This window comes from Anser cygnoides, chromosome 1 (assembly GCF_040182565.1).
Source record: "Anser cygnoides isolate HZ-2024a breed goose chromosome 1, Taihu_goose_T2T_genome, whole genome shotgun sequence".
NCBI lineage: Eukaryota > Metazoa > Chordata > Aves > Anseriformes > Anatidae > Anser > Anser cygnoides.
The window spans coordinates 104568009-104589457 of NC_089873.1; the positions used below are offsets into that span (position 1 = coordinate 104568009).

At 38.9% G+C, this 21449-nt stretch overlaps 1 protein-coding gene across 3 annotated transcripts in view; it reads left to right on the forward strand.

The window, feature by feature from the left end:
* Window positions 1-21449, forward strand: part of RIMKLB (ribosomal modification protein rimK like family member B) — a 54702-nt gene that overhangs the window by 1700 nt on the left and 31553 nt on the right. For all 3 annotated transcript variants that reach the window (XM_067005581.1, XM_067005576.1, XM_067005578.1), the window contains one exon: window positions 6368-6590. In XM_067005581.1, the coding sequence (XP_066861682.1) occupies window positions 6416-6590 (175 nt within the window). In that variant the 5' untranslated portion in view covers window positions 6368-6415. The remainder of the gene's footprint in view (window positions 1-6367; window positions 6591-21449) is intronic.

Consider the following 21449-nt stretch of genomic DNA (forward strand, 5'->3'; position numbering starts at 1 on the left):
TGTGTCCCTTCCCCCACGCCAGGCGCTAGGAGAAGCATGCACAGAGACCGAGCGTAGGGTGGGGGAAGGGAGGAGGGAAAAGGGGCTGCACGCACAGATCGGGAGGGAGAGGGGTGTTTTGTGCCACGCTGCGGAGGAACCCGCACAGAGGCGGAAGACCCTCTCTTAAGGAAAGCGGCTGATGTTGGAGGAAACGTGTGCTTTATTTGCGCGGCCGTGCGCACACGTACACGCCATGCGGAGCAGAGGGGGATGAAAAGGCTGTGAGCCAGTTGTAGACAAAAAATACCGAGGCGGAAGTAGGATAGCTGATGTTGGCTGGTGTTGACCAGCTGATGTTGCCTTGTGTTTCTGGGGGGGAAGAGGGTAGATTATTCCCTGGCGATCAGGAACTGGGGTGTGTGAATGAGGAATGTTGTCACCTACTTGCAAGCATGAACATATATGAGGAAAGGCTGGGGGTGTGGATGCCAGCGTTTTACAGGCAATCCTGCCTGGAAGGATTGCTGCTAGCATCTTTAACATCACTCCGTGCAAAGGTGGGGAAGAGCGGATGAAAGCCATCGCAGGGAGTGCAGTTGCAGGGGTGGAGGGTTGTACTGGGAATGCATGGGAAAGATTAGTGTCTTTCTGTATCCTCTGACTCTTGCAGTCTACAAATCTCACATGGAAAAGGAGGTGAAAAGCAAGCTGTGCTTTCAGAGGTGTGCTTGGGGTTTACCTGCTTGCAGTGACTTTAAATTCTGTGCTGCATGTATAGAGGGCGGATGATAATGCAGCAGCACTGGACAGATTGCACTGCAGCTGCTCAACGTATTATATAAAATGCATTTAAACACGTATTTTAATTTTAAGATTTTTCGTTTTTTAAAATTTGTTCTTTCCAAAGATTCTCAAACAGTTATGTGACAGCTTGATGAAAACAAGTCTCTGGTAGACAAGAGAGGAATTTTTCTTCAGGTTGTCCTTAACCATCACCGTAGAGCAGCAGTGTCAGGAATGAGTTGATTTATGTTGGGCTTATTTTTCTCAAGCAATTTTAGAAGTGGTTTAAGATGTCTTTTTTTTTTTTTTTTTAATGTCAGTATATTTCACCTTGGGTTATATTCATCCGTGAATGAATTTATCCATAAATCTTAAGGTTTTCTTTAGATAATCATCATTCTGGTATCTTACTGGGAACAGAATTAATTGTTCTTTATGCTTGAAAGAGCTGTTTTCAGACCTGCTCTTCTTATGGCATAGGAAAGTCATATTTCTGGGGTGTTTCGGATACTGCCCTGTTCTCACTAGGGTGACACAGAGACTTCCACGGCAAGGATGTGATGGATCATATGCTGGGTCATATGCTGCACAAACCTTAGCTAAGTGCTTAACCAATCTGATACCTGACATTGCCATTATAATTCTGCCTTGAGGTATCTCCCTTGTTATAACTTAGGAGTGTCTGACAAATGGTTTTTAGGTCTTTAGTATCTTGAGGTGTGGCCTCCAAATCAGCATTCTAGAAGCTGCTGTAATGGTAGAGAAAATGTTTTCTGGAAGTATATATGCAGTTTCAAGCCTTAGCTAATTTAAGATAGGAACGAGAGCAAAATACCTTTTTCCATCTTGAATAACACTATTCTGGGAAAAAAAAAAGTATTAAGGGATATGCATTAATGATAAATGTAGAAGTGCAGTGTTATTCATAGTGAGATGACTGCTCGGAGTTAAATTTTTCCTAGTTCTCCATTTCCCATGGCAATCATGGCTGTCAGTCTCTTTGCTCTTTCCTTCTCACTTCTGTGAGATTTTTATTATCATGATCTGAGCTGTCGGGATTAAGCATGCCTATCGGTATGCTAAAACTAATATTATGTTGTACCTCTCTCTTAACTGCTAAAATCCATGCAGTTATGTTAGCAGTACAGTGTTGTAACCGAAGCCAAAAGTCTGAGCTAAGGACTAAAAAAAGAGGTGGTTCCGGGAGGGGCTGCTGATAATAATTGTTCCAATAACTTGTTTCCCAGATTGCAGCAGACTCCCATTGCCTACAATGCATAGGATCACAAGTTAGGCAGTTGAGATAGCTAGATCACATTGATTTCTAATGCTGCAAGACATCTAGAATCCCATTTGTAATTCCCATTGGGAAGAAACAACCTAGCCTTGTTTTAATATACAAATGCACTGAGTAGTTGCATTTTGAATAGAAGGGATATGGAACGATCTTTTTGTGTACTAGATACCTTTAACGTCACACAGTTATCAATAATACATAAATGAATTAGTATATCCTAATAATCAGTTCCTTGTTTCAGCTTAGGGGAAAATACCTTACAATCAAAAAGAAGAAGTAGCTAGTCCATTTTTGCTCCTGCTGTTTGGTGTTGAAGACAGGACAAGGAGTAAATGGACAAGGGAGGCCAATCTTTCTTTTGTGGAAGAATGTCCTTAAAGCTCTTCTGTTTGAAGAGAGCTTCAAAATTCCCCTTCAAGGGAAAAAGGGTGCTCTTCAGATTTCCAGATCTCTCTGGACAGCTGATATGATTGGCTAAATTCCCTGTTACGCCAGTAAAACATATTCTTGTATGATGTAAAGTAGAAAAGTAGCACGGTGACTGCTTTTGTTACAACAGCTGCTAAAGGTGTATTACAGATTCAAGGAATGCAGGAAGAAATAGATTTGCATCTGATGGGGAAGGGAGGAAACTGCTATGTGAATGCCAGAATGAACCTAGGTTAAGCAATACAGGGATGCCACGGCTGAAAGTTCAGGTTCCACCAACTTTCTGTATAAATTGAGAAGTTCACACGGCATCTCTCTGAAGTAGATGCGGCAGTGATTTCTTGGCTAGTCTGGTACACAGTTTGATTTCTGTTACAGAACTTTGATGCCACCCTTTTACCTCTCCCATTCTGTTTTATGCAGCTAAGTCTATATTTTTTTTTCCTTGTTGCTTTTTGTTCTGTAAATCCATTAGTTATTGAAAAATTCCACTTAAATTGACTGTAGTAACTTTGAGGAAAAACTGCATTTAAACTGGTTGTCTTGAAGACTTTTAAACATCTGCTCTTCCCCATATATATATTTTGTAATAGGTGTTCACATGGATTAGCAAATACTTAACGCACACCCAGCATTGTCTCAGGCTATGTCTTTTAAATTGAAATGGCTGGAGTTGGTTTTCAGGGAAAAATTCTGGAAATCCAACTTGAGAGCTTAATATTCTTGTGCATCTGATTGCAAGGCAAGCTTTCCTCCTACAGACCATTTTCTTGAGGATGTGGGAGGGATTGTTAAGATGTTTGGGTTAATAGGGTAAATTGCAGGTTTTGTGTTCCATGAGACTTCTTACATGATCAAAACAGAGATTATAAGGAGAGGCTGAATTCAGTAAGTAGATTCTGTTTTTAGGAACAGAATGTTAGGTTGATGGGAATATTTCTCTTGGTGGAAGAAAATTGGTATTGGTTAGGAGGTCAAGGACCCTATAGTATGGATTACTCATTTATGCCCGTGCCACAGACTTAAAGCTTGATCTAAAGTGAGTTCCTTAATCTTTATCTCAAGACCTAAGGTTGCAACCTGCCTATGTTATGTTGAGATGTGAGCCTTAGCCTTAGTATATACATTTATAAAACTTTCAAGATTTAGAAAAAATAGACGAACTATTAGGAGGGAGATGAATACATGTACAAGGTATTTTTGATATGGTTGATGGTTTAATATGGTAGTTGGATTGGAGTGCTCTAGCTCCTTACAAAACAGAAGAAAGATGGAGAGAAGAAAAGGAGATATATATATATATATCCTTTATATATAAAAAGAAAACATATATATATTTGTTTTCTTTTTTCTTCAACGCTTTGCTGATTTCTAAGAAAGGAAGTGCTGAAATGGCAATCAGGGGAGGTGATGGCATAATTTCCACCGATTTAAAGGGTTACAAGTGGGGCCATGTAGAAAAGAGATGTAAGAAAAATGGGAGCAGATCTCTGTTGGCAAAGAAATCATGTTAGTAGCCAGCAAAAACAGGGAGAAGGTTGCAGTACAGAACATACATGCTCTTTTGTACCAGTGTTAGAACCAGTACCAAGAAAAAAAATGAACAAACATAAAAACCTCACAACAAAACAAACCAACAAAAAACAGCCTGAAGATTTATAATGGCTTCCGATTTTTTTAAAACCATGAAAAAGTCTGTCTAGTATATTTTTATGTTCTATATGTTCTATAGCTTTTTTTTTTTTTTTTTAATTAGCTATGCTATCCTGCTAGATAAAGCTGCTTTTCAAAAGAGAAACGGTAGGTGGGGCTGTTTGGTCTCCCCAGTGATGCATGCAAATAGCAGAAATAAAGGTAAATTGACAAGAAGCCTTCTGAACTGTGCTGTAAGAGTGCCATTTCTGAAAAATATAGCTTGTCCCCATTCTTACCTGAGGGTGTTGCCCCAGAAAGTTTTCTGTATACTACTGCACTGAGAAATCCATTGTTGAGAAAACCAAAAGTGGGGCAGGATCTGACAGTTGTCAGCACTTGCATGCCCAAGTCTCATCTTGCCCTTTTCACTTTCAGCTGCTTTGAAGGAGAAAGGGACTGTTGATGCAAAAGATATTTTTACAGTCTACCCCCTTTCATACCCATTTTCCTGCAAGGAGCAAACACTCATTATCCCGTTGTTCTTGATCCAGCATCTTGCCTGCTGTCAGGGGCTGGTCTGCATCTGTGATTGCCTTTCCCTAGCTTCTACTTTCTTTCAGTCTGTTACTATGAAGAACTTTAGTCCTCGGCTTTATTGTTTCTTCTAATTTACCAAAGGAGTGGAAAAGCAGTCACAGAGTCTTTAGGGTTTGCTTGTTGCCACTACGGTTCCCAGTACCAGGAATAAAAGTGGCCACCTAAAATGTTATCTTTCTGTTGTTTAAGAAATAACTTCACTAATAGCAAAAACATGTTTCTCAATTAGAAAAAAAAGGGAAAAAAAATCAGCTTGTTATAGGGGTTGCTGCAAAACATTCCTTCTGCCCTAATACCTACTGCAGAAACTTGAGCCTAGAACAACACACACACACACACACACACACACACAGTGAAAATTCGTTGGAATATTAAATGAAGGTAGTTGTATACCTGTAGTCTTGTCTGTGCTTGTATCTTCTGATACCATGTCCTGTCATTAAGACTGCCAGGCAAAATGACTGTGCCTATCTGAGAGTTCAACTCTGTTTAAAAATCACGTAAGTATATGTGAAAACAATGATTTTTACCTCTTTGTTTTAATAGGAAGATTTAAAATATGTGGCAGAAAACAGCCCTGTTTTTTTCCAGAATTCTTTTTCCTTACACCATGCTGCTTCCTGCTTTTGTTTAAAAATATGCAAATGAGTGTATTTTTTCTAGTCCATTAACGTATCTGTGATTGTTTTGCAGCTTTTGAAATACTTTAGTATATAGTCAAAACCAGTCAAAGTCCTCTATGTTCAAATCAAGAGGAACACTACCTTGCTTTTATCACTTCTAATATTGAAATTCTCTAATGTGAAGTGTTCTTTATGTCTTTGGTGTTGAATTCATTAATGCTGTTTATATATAAAGGTTATTTTTCTTTTTGGAGCAAGGAAGAGGGCTAACACTCAGATTTAAGCCTTGATTCTGCTTTAGGTTACATTATTGTTTAGTAATAACATTATGTTGATGCTCCTTGTTCCATCAGCTTTCCAGCGCTGTTATGCATAATACTAAATATATTTCACAGTAGTTGTGAAATATTTGTAAGAATGAATCAGTCTTGAAATACTACTATAGAAAATTCTGTTTTGATGCGTTTCATCCTTTCTTGTCCGGGCTACTTTTCTAACAGAAAGAATTTGGTTGTCATCTGTTTTCTATATGTTGGAAAGAGAATCCACCTGTTTGTAGGGTGTAAAGCCTATCACAGGTGTTTTAGCAGTACCTAGGACAGCAGCGGAATTATTTACAATTGTAAGAAATTATCCCAAATGTTAAGTTGAATTTCTAGCCTTCAGAGATTGCCACTCAAGACGTTTTCAGTCTCTGGCATGCTTCTTGGTTCTGTCAGGGAAGGGGGGTGGTATTACTGCTACCAGTAGTTAGGTCAAATGTATACTTCTTGTGGATGAAACTAGGATAAGAGCCAAGACCTGAATTTAGCATTTGGTAGGTAGCCATTGAATGTAAATGGATTTATTTCTTTTGTTACTTCTGTTACAGATTAGGCATAGACATTGCTTCCCCACTTGGAGGTTGCAAGTTACACTCCAGTGAAAAGGACTGACAGAGGGAATAGGACTCAGGACAGTGGGGAACATGAAGATAGAAGCCTTTGTACTCTAACAGAGTCTCATCTTCTCCACCATCTAGAGAATTTCCATTGAAAAGAAACCTTGAAGGTTGCAAGACAAGTCCAAGATGTGCAGTTCAGTTGCTCCCAGGCTGTGGTTCTTAACAGACCGTCGCATCAGAGAAGATTACCCTCAGCAGGAGATCTTGAGAGCCTTGAAGGCCAAGTGCTGTGAAGAGGAGCTAGATTTTCGGGCCTTGCTGATGGATGAAGTGGTCCTGACCATTGAGGATGGAAATCTTGGTGAGGATGAGATAAGGCTGGGAAAGTGCTGAAAGGGTCCGTGTAAAAAGATTATAAAATGAAGTGTGTGTACTTTTTGATAATGAATTCCATGTGTGCCAGACTGATATATTTAGATATATCATCTAAATCATGTACATGTACATGATACCATACGCTTTAGCATTTATTATGATAATCAAATCTAATTATTAACTTTGTCAGTTTGTGTTAGAACTGCTTTTGTCCTTCCTCTGTAGTACAGAGAGTGGGTTTGCTTTAGCGTGTTGATTCCAGGATAAGGACTATAGGACCTCTGAATTAAGACAAAATTACTGAGTTTCAGTTTTACACAGATGCTTCAAGTTCATATATCATATTTTAAAAGTTTTAGGGGACTTTTGTCCTCTGTTTATGTTCTGGCTCCAAGATATCAAACACATATGAACTAAAATAAAAGGAATTTTCAGTGAACAGTACAAGCTGTTAGGGCGGTAGAGGTAATAATGTGACATAAGTAAAGCATGCTGCTGTACAGGTGGGTATTTATTAAGAAAAGAAAGGGACTGGCATATAAAGTATGCACATCAGAGTAATTTGAGCTATTACTACAACTTACGGTGTTTTAAACTAAATTGTAACATTTTTATTCTGTTTTCTGATTAGCTTTTTTTTGGTGGTGATTAAAAATGAAAAGACATTATGGTGAGTTAGAAGTGTTAAGTAAAACAATGCTGTAGATAGTAAGCTTATGTTACAGGAAGAATACCACCAGTCAATCTTCTTAACACTATTACAATGTTTTTACAAGTTTTTTAGTTTGAGTTTCCTAAAGGAAGGAGACTGCAGTTGTTTTGCATGTGTACCTCTTCCATTCCTCTTCCTAATGTATCACTCAAAAAAATATCATTGGAGATCCAGGAAAGAATTACATTCCTGCGAGTTGTGTTTGAATAATTTCTGTGTAGGAAGAAGATGTACAGGTACCCACAGCCTGAAGAAGAGGCTGCCACGTTAGCTAATGCTTTGTTTCTTATTGAGGAATCTATATAGGAGGGAAAGCTTAAAGCTGACTCTGGGGATAAGCTTTGGTCAGTGTTTGTTGTACTATATTATAACATGAAGCAATCAAGGATAAAACAGAAATGAGTTGGAAAATGAGTGTCTACTACTAGAAAATGAGTGTCTACTACTACACACCATTCTTCTACTAAACATTCCTACTACTAAACTTTCATTTTGTTAGTTTTTTGTTAATTTGCATTGTTAGTTTTTATTTATTTATTTTATTTTTTATTCTGAGATGTCAGAGACTTTTTAATCAGAGACTTGAAATTCTGCAGGACGTCTTCAAGTCAGAGAAACTTCTTGTCAGGAAGTCTGAACATCTTTTTGCCTTGAGTATGCAATGCTCTGGACAGTATGATCTGCTAAGGCAGCCAACCAGAACTGTGGCTGCAGTCAATAAGATTCGTAGTTTTTGCTTCAGCTTTTCAGTACTGTTTTTATTTCCTGGTGATGTTTTCTTTCCTGTCTTCTGCCTGTATTTGGAGTATTAGTTATGGTAAGCACGAACTGTGGTCCTTTCTGTTCTCTTCCATTTAATGCTGCAAGAAGAAAAGATAAAGTATGCAAATTGGAGAACTAATACCAAGAAATGTATAGTGTAAGAATGAGAAAAAAATAAGGAAATAACTTGAAAGAAAAAGCAGAAAAAGGAAATTTGTTTTCATATGTGTTCATTCAAAACTGTGTAAGTAACTAACCTTTTCAAAAGAGCAAGTTTAAACACTGTTGTGGATTTGTGTGTGTGTGTGTTTTATATCGGACAGTTCTTTCTCCTGGAAAGAGATGAAAAATTGTGCCCCTTAATTTTTCATTTTTCTTTTTCCCAGTGCTTGTCCACATGTATTGGTAGAGATTTCTGGTTGAGGATACATATAAAAGTTACGTGCTTCATATTCTTCATTAAAGTGCTCAGTTGGCCTAGAAAAAAGGTGTCCTGGAACAAAATTCAGCAGTTAATGCATTCTGTACCCTTTCTGTAACCTGCTGTTGTGTGAGGGGTCCAGACTGAGTAAAATTTTGTGTGACATAGAGGGCTTTGTCAAGAGTCTATATATTCAGTGGATAATACCTGTTTTCGCCTCCACATTTATTGTTTTTGTTGAAAGCTTCGCAATACAGGTCTCAAACTCTGAGGTTAATACATTATATGGAGTAAGTAGTAGGCTTTCACATACTCAAACTTGTGATTTGGTCTTTTTTTTATTCTTTATGGTCTAGGTGATTTCTTAAGTTAATTGTTAAGAGAAATTCAACTTGACTTTGTAAAGTTAACAATTGAAGGATGCTATTTAAAACCTTAGAATGTGGCATTTTCGTACATGATATAATCAGTGATACTTCTGTGTGGTCTTGATGGCTGTCAGAAACATGGATGAAGAACTCAGAGACCAAAAATTCAGCGTAGTACATTAAGAAGCTTGAAGTCATTTGCCTTACAGAGGGAAAGTGGAAAGGACACTTAACTTACGAGGAGTTAGCAGCACAGCAGGACATGTACTGAGGCTGAAAACTGGCCCTTGTATCAATTATGTTGTATGCTTTGATGGTAGAGCATGCTGATGTAAATATCACTGAAGTCCAGAGCCAAAGACAGATCTTGAGCAAAATTATGACTCTTTCAAAATCCGTATGTCAGAGAATGGTAAGAGTTACCATGTACCATGCCAAAGGGAGAGGGAGAGCTAGGGTTATTTCAGTAAGTGGTCACAGCAGTAGCAACTGGGTCACTACTCTGCTGTATTGCAGGGTTGGATGGGAAGTCTGGCTGGATCCCCAGGCAAGCCAACAGCCAGCGTAGGTCCAGCAGGCCCTGCTGGTGCCTTTTCTTCTACAGCCAAAACGGGGGATGACCCAGCATCCCTAGCATCCTCCTGCCCCGGCATTACTGGCTACATGATGAACCTTTATCAGGGTCTCTCTGAGTCTGCCGGAGAATTGTGTGCAGCTCAAGATCTGCATGATAGGTGCTACAATGCAGCATGAGTCCGAAAGTGACTGGAAATGCAAATTAAGAAATGTAGACTTAGTTATTCCTTTAGGTTTAGAAGGGAACGCTTAACTATTACCAAAACAGGTTAAGTGTACATCGACATAAGTTCAACAAATAGTTTTTGAAAGCGACTATGGCTTATTCCCCATCTTAGTAAGTGCAGAATAAATAAATGGAAAATTCCAGATGCATAAAACAATGATTGTTTTTCTGATTCTTTGGTGGGCTGAACCTGCTGAGGTGGTTACTGAATCAGAAATGTACGATACTGACACATGGGAAAGGACAGAGATACATGTATGGGCAAAAATGTAGGGTAATGTTGCAGCTGTTTTGATTTAAGATGGCTCAGACTATGGTGCAGCCATAGCCTAAGTTTCTTAAGAGAGAAATTCTAGAAGCTAAACCAGTCTAATAATAATTTGCTACCGAATGGAGCAGCCCTGTGCCTCTTCTGCTTTTCCAGCCTTGTTGGTGCTGCTTGCTGTGTTATAAGGCCTTCATTTATCTTTGGGCTTGCTTTCATGCTGTAGCTAAGCTAATCTAACCCAAAAAAGGTTGATCAAATTCTCTGCTCTTTTGCAGGATCTGGCAATTGTATGAGCTGAGTGGGCTAATTTAATGGAACACTAACTTTGTCCAAATATTTAACAATTTTCTGTTGGGATAGCTTGGTGCATCAAATCGTTTTGTGGTTATGCAATTGCAACCTCTAGTACAAGAGAGCAGGGGAGAATGTGGCTGCTCTTTTAGGCAATGGCTTATATCTAGGTGGATATAGTTATAGATTCAAAGCATAATTTAAAACTGGAATTTTCTTGTGGACAGGAAATTCAGTAGTATCAGCAACAGGTTTCTTTTGTTTGCTTGCTTGGTGTGTTCCTGTGAAGCATATGCTGTTTGCTGCTATAAGGAAAGCACTGGATTACTAAATTAAATGGCTAGTAGATTAGTCTGGCAATTCCTGTATTCATTTGAAACAAATAGCAGATAATTTAGCAAATTTAGCATGACGTTTTCAGACATGCATCTGAAGTCTTAACAGTGAGTGCTGTTAAAATGTCTAATTTTTAAGTATTTGTCTGTTTGCTAGCCTAATGATACGACTGGCTTGGAGAACTTGAAACTAGACAGATTAAAGCTTGTGAACAGGTGCACAAAGCCTAAAGGAAGTCAGAATTTTGAGAGTTAGTCAGCAGGAGACAAAATGTAATTGATTGATTGTCTCCTTTTTCTGAATAGAGCACTCTTTCTTCTTACCTGTGTGTAGGGCTTAGCAGAAATCTTCCCCACAGATTACACACCTTAACTGTAGAGATACGGAATTTAAGAGCTGGTGGTTGATGAAGGACTGCCTACATAACTTTGGATCTTTCATTCATTAAAATCTATACAACAGCGTCTTCATTGAAATTTCTCTGCTAGCAGAATAGCAGAGCCAGCAGAATTTTGAGATCACTGAACCAGCAACATATCAACTCCTTTATTGTAGGTATTTGGAATCTCCATATTTTCTGATACTCTCCGGTGGAGGAAATTAGTTTTGAGGAAAGTTACTTTTGTGAACTTCTAAATATTAAAGATGCTGGGCTGAGTTGAATTGGAGAATCCTACAGCATAAAACAAAGTGTGAACCTTTCTTAAGAGCTTCTTGACATTTCTTTGGGGATGTAAAAGCAAGTGATCAAGATGTAATAGTCGTCTGTGCTTAGGCAATAATGCTTTGTGCATGATCAGGTCTTTTCTGTAGTCAGGTGTGTGACATCAGGGAACTGATTTCATTGTCATTCTTTTTCTTTCTTTTTTCTCAGAGGAAGTATTTAGAAGATACATTCCTCTAACTTAGTAAAGATTGCTGGTGTGATGATTTAGGTACTTGGGTTTCCCGTGTGGGCCTGAAATCTGCAGTGCTAGTCAACTATGTAGTTCAAGTCTTTAATCTTGGAAAATCTATTTTTCTTGCATATGATCTGTCCTTCATTTCTAATTTGGTCTAAACAAGTAATGAACAGTTATGGTCTTTTTTTTTTTTTTCCTCACACTGGATTAGATAGCATTGAAAATAAAAATGGAGAAGTAAGGATATTTGAAGTATAAAGAAATACTTCAGTATAAAGTATAGAAGGCTGAAGAAAAAAGGCTAAGGCTAGTAAGTAACTGTTTTCAGTGTAATGGTTAGAAAAGCATTCAGCTATATCCGTGTTAAGAGAGGGCTTTTACATCTACAGAATGGTATTTATATCAAAGTCAAGATTCTTAATATTTATGAATCACCTTTAAGTCACCTTGAAGACTATTTTCTGTCATACAGTCACCTCTTCTTCCTGCTGACTGTTTCAGCAGTCCCCTGGCACTTGTTTGTCCAGCAGTGCACCTTACTCTAAGAGCTTTTCCTGCAGTGTGTAGCAAATGGCTCTGGGAGTGATGGAGCAGAGGCAAGTGGCCTTGGCAAGGTGCCTTGTTGAACACTGCAGAGTTGGCCCGTTTCCTGCTACTAACAACAGCCAGAGCAGCCATTTCTTCCACTGCAGTCTTGAAAAATTGGTTTGTAACTCAATAGTGAGAGGTGGATAACAAACTGCATTGTGTGCAAAGGACTGGAAAGGGGTTAGAAATTATGTGAATTTTGTGTTGGTGAAAGTGTTGTGCTCAGAACCACTTGAGACTGTCTCTCAGAACCACTTGAGACTTTCACTGCGGAAATGTGTGCCTTGCCATTCTAATTGATGTTAAACATTATAACAAGCATTACTAGCAGGCAATCGTGGACTGTACAGAAGGTATTCTGGAATGGTAGCCATGTTTAGAGGTAGATGAATATGTTACATTATTTAATATTGGGATGGTCATAGACAGACACATCCCTGATAGAAGAAACAGCAAATCAAACATCTGCTTTATTGTCTTAGAGACATATTTTAACAACAGTGCATTTCAGCTGCAGTGTGTTTTGGGAAGAGTTGTTGTTTTCTTTCAAAACTGTCACACCAGACACAACTTTCTTATGGTGCATATGTGAAGATAGGATTTATGGTCTGTGAGCCTAGATATCCTTGCAGTTTTCTTCTTTACTTTCAGGGATTTCTGTACTTAAAAGAATGACCACTTGTTATCTCAAGCTGATACTAAAGAACAAAGGCTAAAAATGAATTTGATCTTTTTAGAATTGTTCATTTTTTTCAGTAAATGTCAGTAGGTCATCTGTGGTGGATCAGGGCTCTGTCCAAAATTACCTTTGCAAGGTAGAGAGGTAGGAATATTTATGCATAGAAAGGTATTATTACGGCCATTTCAGCAGGCAGTTCTAAGGACTTCTCATTTGTACGTGTTCCAGAATGGTCAGTCAGGAAAATCAGACTTTTAGGGCACATCATTTTGAACATACATGCATGTCATCATATCTGAAAATGTCAGAAACATCGCCAGATTCTGGATTGTTGTAAGAATTTTCAGGAATGGCCATCTGGGGGAAGATAATGTCAAAAAGATGAAAGAAAGAAGAAGGAGGTTTTTCCATACATCATAGTCAAGGGATGAAAATTAGCCTAATGTGTCATAAGACAGTCTTTATCGAGAGTATGGCTGGGGGTTTCCCTCCCATTTTTCCAGCTGTTCCTGTGCTAGTGGGAATTCATCCAGATGCATCTATGAATAAAACGTGGATTTTTTTTTCAACTAAGTTTTACTAGTGACTAATTTGGCTTCCAAATGGTAGGAATACGTTTGAATGAAAAGAGGGGGAGAGAAATGTGCTTCTTCTAAGGTCAGGTAAAAAGTAATCCAGTGGAATACTTGTAGGCTTAATGTGAAGGAAGTTTCTTCTTTCTCTGTTTCTTCCCATACCTAAATACATGATGTTGGATGATAGAGGCAGAAGTATTGGAGAATAGGATATACCCAGTACTGGCATAGTGGAAAAATGAGTATCAGATGAGGCAGACTAGTAGTTTTGGCAAGGACGACGTAGAAAGACTAAACAGGCCTGTTTTCTCTTCTGTGTTTTTAGCTGAGAAGGTGGGTGGGTTGCACTGAGACAATAAATAAGGTAGATTATTTTGTTTATGGTCATAGCATAATGCAATGTCACTGAAATAATATGCTCAAAATCCATGCTATCACGGGGATAAATGGGTTTAAGCTAGCCCAAGCCAGTTGCTCTCTTCAAATTTCTTTTTAATTAGTTGTTCTGTTTTTATACTGTAGGTTGGGCTGAGCTCTATCTGCTACCTGGTGCTGGTCTAGCTGACTCAAGTAGACATTGATGCTCCTGACTCTCTCCTGGTCAAAAGTTTACACAACCTAGTCATCTGAGAGTCAGCTGATCCCTGTAACTGTTACAACTCTTTATCTTAAACCCTTTCTTGTAAGATAAGGTCAGCTTTCCTTACAACAGGTCTGGGCAATCCCTACGTTCTTCAAAGAGCTTCATGGGCATGTTGCCCTTACCCATCTCCTCTGAGCCTTCTGAGGAGATTATTGATCCATTATGGGGAAGAGAAGAGCTAGCAGCATAGAGAATTTGCAGTTTGGGGCATTTGCCTGCATGTGAGAGACTTTTGTTAAATGCTCTAGGTGACCCTGCTTGAGCAGGGGGGTTGGACTAGATGATCTCTGGAGGTCCCTTCCAACCTCAGCCGTTCTGTGATTCTGCCTAAGATGAGGGTAACAATGGAATATCAGTGTGTTTTCTCCAAGGTTTAGTAGAAATTTAGTAGATATTTGCTTTATATAATACAGAATGTATTGATACGAAGAGAGAGAGACCAACTTAAGAATACCGTGTAGCCTGATGACTCTGTCAGTATTTGGGTAAAGTCTTCAATATCCAAATAGCCGTCCGTGAATGAAGAGGTACTGCAATATCTCCACCACTACCAAATGGTTATTGTGCAAAGTGCCAATATCCCTTTGTGAACCCAGTGTGAAAAGTCAAGCTGCTTCTGAATTTCTTTTTATGTTTCAGATACTACTGTGAAAGTCTTGAATTAATCCTATTGCTTTCCCCTATACCTAATAAAAAATACTTCATTTTACATTTAGCTTTCAAAGCTTCTTAGAATACCCAATTGAGTATCATCTGAGAATTTAATTTTTGGAGGGAATCTTTACTTGGGTATATTACAACAAATTAGATTTGGTACTCAAGGGAATTATGGCCTTCAGTGTTTTTGTTAGTTTGTTGTTGCTATATTGGGAACATTTGTTCAAACAGTATTTTTACAAAGTGAAAATGCCATATATGATGATGGAACAAAAATGTGTATGTTGTTTCAGTATAGACAAGTCTGACAGTAGTAGTAGTTTATTTTTGGAGACTGAGATCACATTTTTTTTTCAGTTTAAATGCTATGAAACACTGTAATTGTTTCACTCAGTAGTCTCCAAATAATTTTTATCTGAAAACCTCAGGGCTTTTTAAAAACACAGATTAAATCCTCAGTAATATTCTTATAGAATGAGTGCAATGGTTTGCTATGTTAACCAATGTACAAACAATATATGGGACAGTTAAAAGGCTTGTCTAAGTCGCTACAGTTAAGTCAGTTAAGTAGACTTAATCTACCCCTGTGACTAGATTACTAGCTGCTTGCTTCTATATACTAAGACCACTGTTTCTAACTTAATTTACTATTTTTCTGTTTTGATGTCTGAATGGGTCACCTAACTGTTGCAATTGCTGGTTTAGTGACATTATGCTTACTTCTGAAAGTCAGAGGATTTATTGAAAAATACAATTTCAGACTGACACTCAAAATGGTAAATGGATGAAATGTCCTAATATGTAATGCCTTACTCCCTGCTTTCCAGTAAGAAGAGCCCATTCCTTTATCTCTTATGCATGAAATAAAACAAAAATGTTTTCATCTGTTGGCCAAGCAGGTGACATTGATACAAAACTGGTTCTTTGCTTAGTCTGGGCCAGGATATCTTGCATTTAACTACCCATTCTGTTTGTAAGTGGCATACTCTATCTTCTGACACATTGTATAAGGTGTTCTTTTGACATTGTGGATGGGTCTGCCTATCTTAACATTACAAGTGGCCCAACTTTCCTTTTAAGATAGATTTTTATTGTTTATAACTCACATCCGCCTTCCTCTCCTCTCCACCTTGGAATATTTTTTGGAGACAGTTTTGGAAATTTTTAGCAAAATAATTCAGTTGAAGGAGAGCACTTCAGACAACAACAACAGAAAATCTTTTTCTCTAAATGTGTAATGGTGTTTTTGGAAGAAATAGCTTGGAACAGAAACTTAGTTTGGCCGAAGTGGCTATTACTTGTTATATGTATGTAAGTAGACATAAATTTGTCCCCAAATATTACTCTTTCAAAAACAGTCTGCTTAGAATCTTAGAGAGACTTGTTAAGCTTCACAGCTAAAACTTCTGAAACATACCGCTGTACTATGCAAAGAAGGGACTTCTGGTGGTGTGGCCTTGTCTGCTACAGGATGGGCTACAATTTAAAATGGAGATTATCGTTCATGTTCATTATACTCCTCTCATAGATAAAAGACCTCTTTGGGGTAAATTGCACCATTCATATCTAGCAGGGACAAAAAGAGTGAAATTGGTTTGGGACTGGGGACTTCTGTGTCAGTGCGGAAGAATCTGCTGAGGAGGCAATGTGCTTTCCAAAAATGTTGGAACAAGAAACAGGGTAACAGGAAGGGATACAGTGAAACTTGCTAGATAAGAAATTAGCTATCCATTTCCCTCAAGAAGGAAATTGGAGCTGCAGACTGGTGAGAACATAGGTTGTGTGTTGAGACCTTTCTGCAAAGAGATGCAAACTGAACAAGGAGCCTCAAAGGGAAAAAAGGTTGGAGGCAAGGCAGGAAACTGGGTGGCAAGGGTGGTATTCAAAATTGCAGGCAAAGAAGCTATTTGACAGTAGGAGAAAGCTGAAATTTGGAAATGAGCTGGATAAATAAGGAAAATATAATAAACATGGGACAGTGAGGGAATGGAAGCACAAAGGTTATGTCTAGGGAGGTGAATCCTATAGGGAGAATGGAGAGTGATAAATCGGGGGCAGAATAAGCTGCATGCGGTAGTTGCTCACTTCCAAAACATGGAATGGAATCAAAGCTTCCAGAACTTTTCTCTCCTGCAGAGAAACATTCTTCTGCAAGTTGCTCTCATGGATGCTTGCTGACAGTAGAGTCCGTTCAGATTAGGTGCTGGTCCTCACAGAGGCTCCTGACCCCGTGCTGCTGACACTTAGTTCTGTCAGCTTGTGTCAAAGATCCGTACAGGAGATGAAACTGTTGTAACCCTTGTGCCTTATTCCACCGCAGTATCATGCATGTTATTTAGATGCCAAGTGATGAAGTTTGCTTTTGATTCTCTGCAAATATAAAGATAAAATACTAATAAGAGTGGCAACATGAAATACCCCCAATTTAGAACTTCAAAAACAAGTTTGGATTTTTGTGTCCTTTCTTGTAGATTTGTTTTTGGATACATTTTAAATTGTTTGATCACATGCTACTTTTTCTTCAGCCTCTTTAATGTACAGGGTGGTTCTACTCTGGGAACATAAATTATGGCATAGTGAAGGAGAGGGCAGCTTGTAGGAGGCTTTCTTTTTTTGTTATAGGAATTGGTGACAATTGAAGCAGAACATTGCTGGAAGACGAGTATGGTGATTTAAATTGAACCGTGCATACATTGCCTTTAATTGCATGTTTTTCCATTTTCTGAGTTCCCAAACTTTGATTACTAAGATAAGCTTTGTGAAAGTGCTGAATACTTGCATACACAAACAAGATAAATCAGAGCGGCACTGGAAACTGAGAAATCATAGTCTCTCAAATGTAGCATCCAAAATTACTTGTTTACCTCTTATCTCTGGGTTTCTCATCCCTTTATAGGAAATCAGTAGAACACTCACTGGTTTCCTGTGGTGTCAACAAAATAAATAAAGATTGTGAAGCACTCAGATGTGACTGTGATAAGCGGAATAGAGAAGACTTTTGAAAAAATTAATAACTGTGTGTTTCAACACATCAATCCATGGACTAACTAAACGAAAATACAATGCTGAGTAGTTGCTTGTTAAGTGACTGCTGTACCTCCTGTGTACTGCATGAGATAAATGCTGTGAGGAAAAAATAATATTTGTTCATGTAATTGAAGATTATGTGAATAGGCCAGCAGATCAATGCTGCGGGCATACCCTTAGGTGTGGCTTTTTCTAACATTTATGTGCTTGACTTTGCAGCTTTAATAGTTTTCTTTTAATGTAGTTTTTTAATGTAATATTGTATGCATACATTTTTTGTAATCGATGTATGTGCAGTCACATACAGACTAGCTGGATGCTTCAATGCTGTTTACTAGCAAGGCTTTGGAAAATGCAGATAGAGTAAAAAACAGTAGTGATGTAGTGATAACCTTTTATTTGTGTAATCCAATATGCTGGCTTTGAATAATGGCCATAGAAATATTTACATTCAAAAATGTGTCTGTCATTGAGACTGAGGAATCCTTTCACCTCGAGAGGCTGTGCTTGTACCTTGTTCTCTCTTGTACTTGTTTTATGAATTTGTAAGTTGGTTAGTCACCATTGCTACTGTACTTCTCAACTGCTTTGGAAAATGACTTGTTCTATTACTGGGAGTTCTTTTTGTTTGAGTTCTTTTGACAGCATGTCTTTCAGCGCGCTCAAATGTTTCATGTTTTACGAGGTGCCATGCAGGTCATATTTCATGATAAAGAACATCTTATCTTCAGTTAAGTACACATATCTGTATGTCTGTGTGTTTATATATATATATAATCATATGTATATATGTATAAAAACATGTATATGTACACATTACTTCTGCATATCAACTTGAAATATTGGACCTTCTGTTCCTGAATGAATAACAGACCCACAGATGAGCTACAGTCTTAGCTCTGTGGCCAGGCAGGATGCTGTGCTTTAAGTGGAGAAATTTTAATATGAAGCAGCAAGAGAATACCAGTACATATGTATGAGTCTGGCATGGCAGAGACAGTCAGTTGTTATGGTCCTGAAATAAATTTTTTAGGAGTTCAGGATTTTCTGCATGAAACACATGTATCTTTTAGCTCAGAAAGGAGACCTGAAAGAAGGCTGTCCTTTTTTAGCTATAAAAAGTAGAGACATCCATAGAAAGTAGTAGACATCCAAATCAGATTATGCTATACTTCTTAATGTTGTTGAGGGTTGGCTTTCATTCCTATAGCATGCCCTTTCCTCCTCAGTGAAGAAGGTCTTTATTAATAAACAAAAGAGTCCAAATCAGGTTCTCTTGCTAGCGATACTGAGTATCCCTGTTTCCCTGACTCAGGTGTTATTTGTAAATGTCACTTATACTGGGATTAAAATTTTAACTATTCTTTGCCTGGGTTGCAATCCATCTATTGCCATCTTGGCTAATTCCTAGTGAGACAGACTTTTGGTACTTGTACCTTAAAAAATCATGAAAAGGTTGGAATAGCTCTTACTTGTTCCACAAAACCAGGCTCGAGCTCAGCTCAGGACCTAATGGTGACTAACATTTGTGCCACTGACAACCTCTTGCACCTGCATGTAAAGGAGTATATTGTTGGATGACTACTTGCACTAGGAGGGTGGAATAGTGGTGAGAAATGTTTTTTTTTTTTCCTTATTAGCTTAACAATGAAAATTTTACACTTTTTTTTTCCCTTTGTTTGATTTTTCAGACAGGGTTTGCCTGTACCCATGTACTGAATTTCTTCTTAAATAGCATTCCAGATTTCACTGTCATCAGGGAATCAGGCCGTGTCTCTTCTTTCCTGCCCAACCATCAAACCTGTGGAAGGGAGGCACTTTCTGCTTTCATCTTAGAGAACTTTCCTTTTATTTTTTTAATGACTGTATTAACTTGTCTAATGATCTTGAAAGAAAGGACATTTCCCATTGTACCCACAAATCTTGTTTGAGCTGTGAAAGAGCGCACTGTGGAATATACGTACTACTCTTGCAGCCACATAAGAAGCCAGGCACACCATAGGAGAATACTACAGAGAATCATAGAATAGTTCAGATTGAAAGGGACCTGTGAAAGTCATCTGGATCAACCTGCTGAAAGCAGGGCCAATTTGAAAGCTAGATCCAGGTTTGAAGTTAGATTAGATTGCTTGGGCCATATCCAGACAGCTTTTAAATACCTTCAAGAATGAAGACTCCACAGCCACTCTGGGTAATCAGCTCCAATGTTTGGCTGCCCTCACAGAGGAAAAAAATAAAAAAATAATACACAGTCAAAATTGTGTTTGTAGGTTGTATCCATTACTAATTTTTGACTAGCTCATTGCTCGCTGCAGAGCAAAGCTGTGTGTATGTGATCTGCTCCTTTGTGTGGAGTAGAAGCCCTCCTCCTCACTTTCACAGCCTTTCTGCAAGAGCCTTTATCAATTCACCACAGCACTCCAGACATGCAAACTATTCAACCATATTTCTGTGTTTACTAGTGAGATCATGTTCAGCTTCTTGTCAGCCAACACCCCCAAGTTGTTCTCCTCAATCCATTCAATCCATTCTCCACTCAGCCTGTATTTGTGAGTGAAGAGTGGATTGAGAGAAGCCGTGAGGAGAAGAACCTAGGGGTGTTGGTTGACGAGAAGCTCAACATCTGCTTGCAGCCCAGAAAGCCAACTCTACCCTGAGCTGCATCAAAAGAAGCGTAGCTAGCGGGACAAGGGAAGTGATTCTCCCGCTCTACTTTGTTCTTGTGAGACCTCACCTGGAGTACTGTGTTCAGCTGTGGGGCCCCCGATATAAGAACAACATAGACCTTTAGAGCAGGTCCAGAGGAGGGCCGTGAGAATGATCATAGGGCTGGAACACCTCCTATTAAGACAGGCTGAGGGACTTGGGGTTGTTCAGCCTGGAGAAAAGAAGGTTCTGTGGAGACCATATAGCAGTCTTCCAGTACCTAAAGGGGGCCTACAAGGAAGCTGGAGAGGGACTCTATCAGGGAGTGTAGTGATAGACGAAGGTGTAACCATTTTAAACTAAAAAGGAGTAGATCTAGATTACATATTCGGAAGAAATTCTTCACTCAGAGGGTGGTGAGGCACTGGAACAGGTTGCCCAGAGAAGCTGTGGATGCCTTATCCCTGGAGGTGTTCAAGACAGGCTGGCAACCTGATCTGGTGGGTGGCATCCCTGCTCGTGGCAGGGGGGTTGTAACTGGATGATCTTTAAGGTCCCTTCCAACCCAAAACATTCTATGATTCTGTGATTCTATTAATCATACCTTTTCCACTGCATGTGGCCTTCCTGTTCCTCCTTTTTGTTTCCCACACGGCATGAATGCATGAACAAATACTTAAGATAGGATCCCACTCTAGCTCTACTTTGTCAGAGAGATTCTGTCTCTCTTCAGCAGTCCCCATTCTTCAGAAAGTATCTTGTGATGATAAAAGCCAAAGCCTTGCTTATGGCAACAGCTGTGAAATGAGATGTTGATTTGGAAGATGTTTCTTCTCCTGCCCAAGCGTTTCCTCTTACGGACAGGGTGGAGGAGTACAGTACCTGGGTAATTGTACCCTTCACTCTGGCCCCTTGAGCTTGGAGTAGCTTTTGATATGTTCTGGTTTTCCTTTGGTAGTCTCACCAGTGCACACATAAATGATCTGAAAGGTATAGTAGCCCAAAGGCTGGACTAATCTCAGGAATTTCTTCACAGCATTGCAGATGGAAGCCCTTTGCAGAGTTCGGTCTGCTGAAAGGAGTCTGTACCCTTTGTCACCTGTTGTTGCCTCTGGGTTGTACTGCATCAGTCAGGTTTAGCTATGTTTGCTGCCGTTCCTGACAGAAC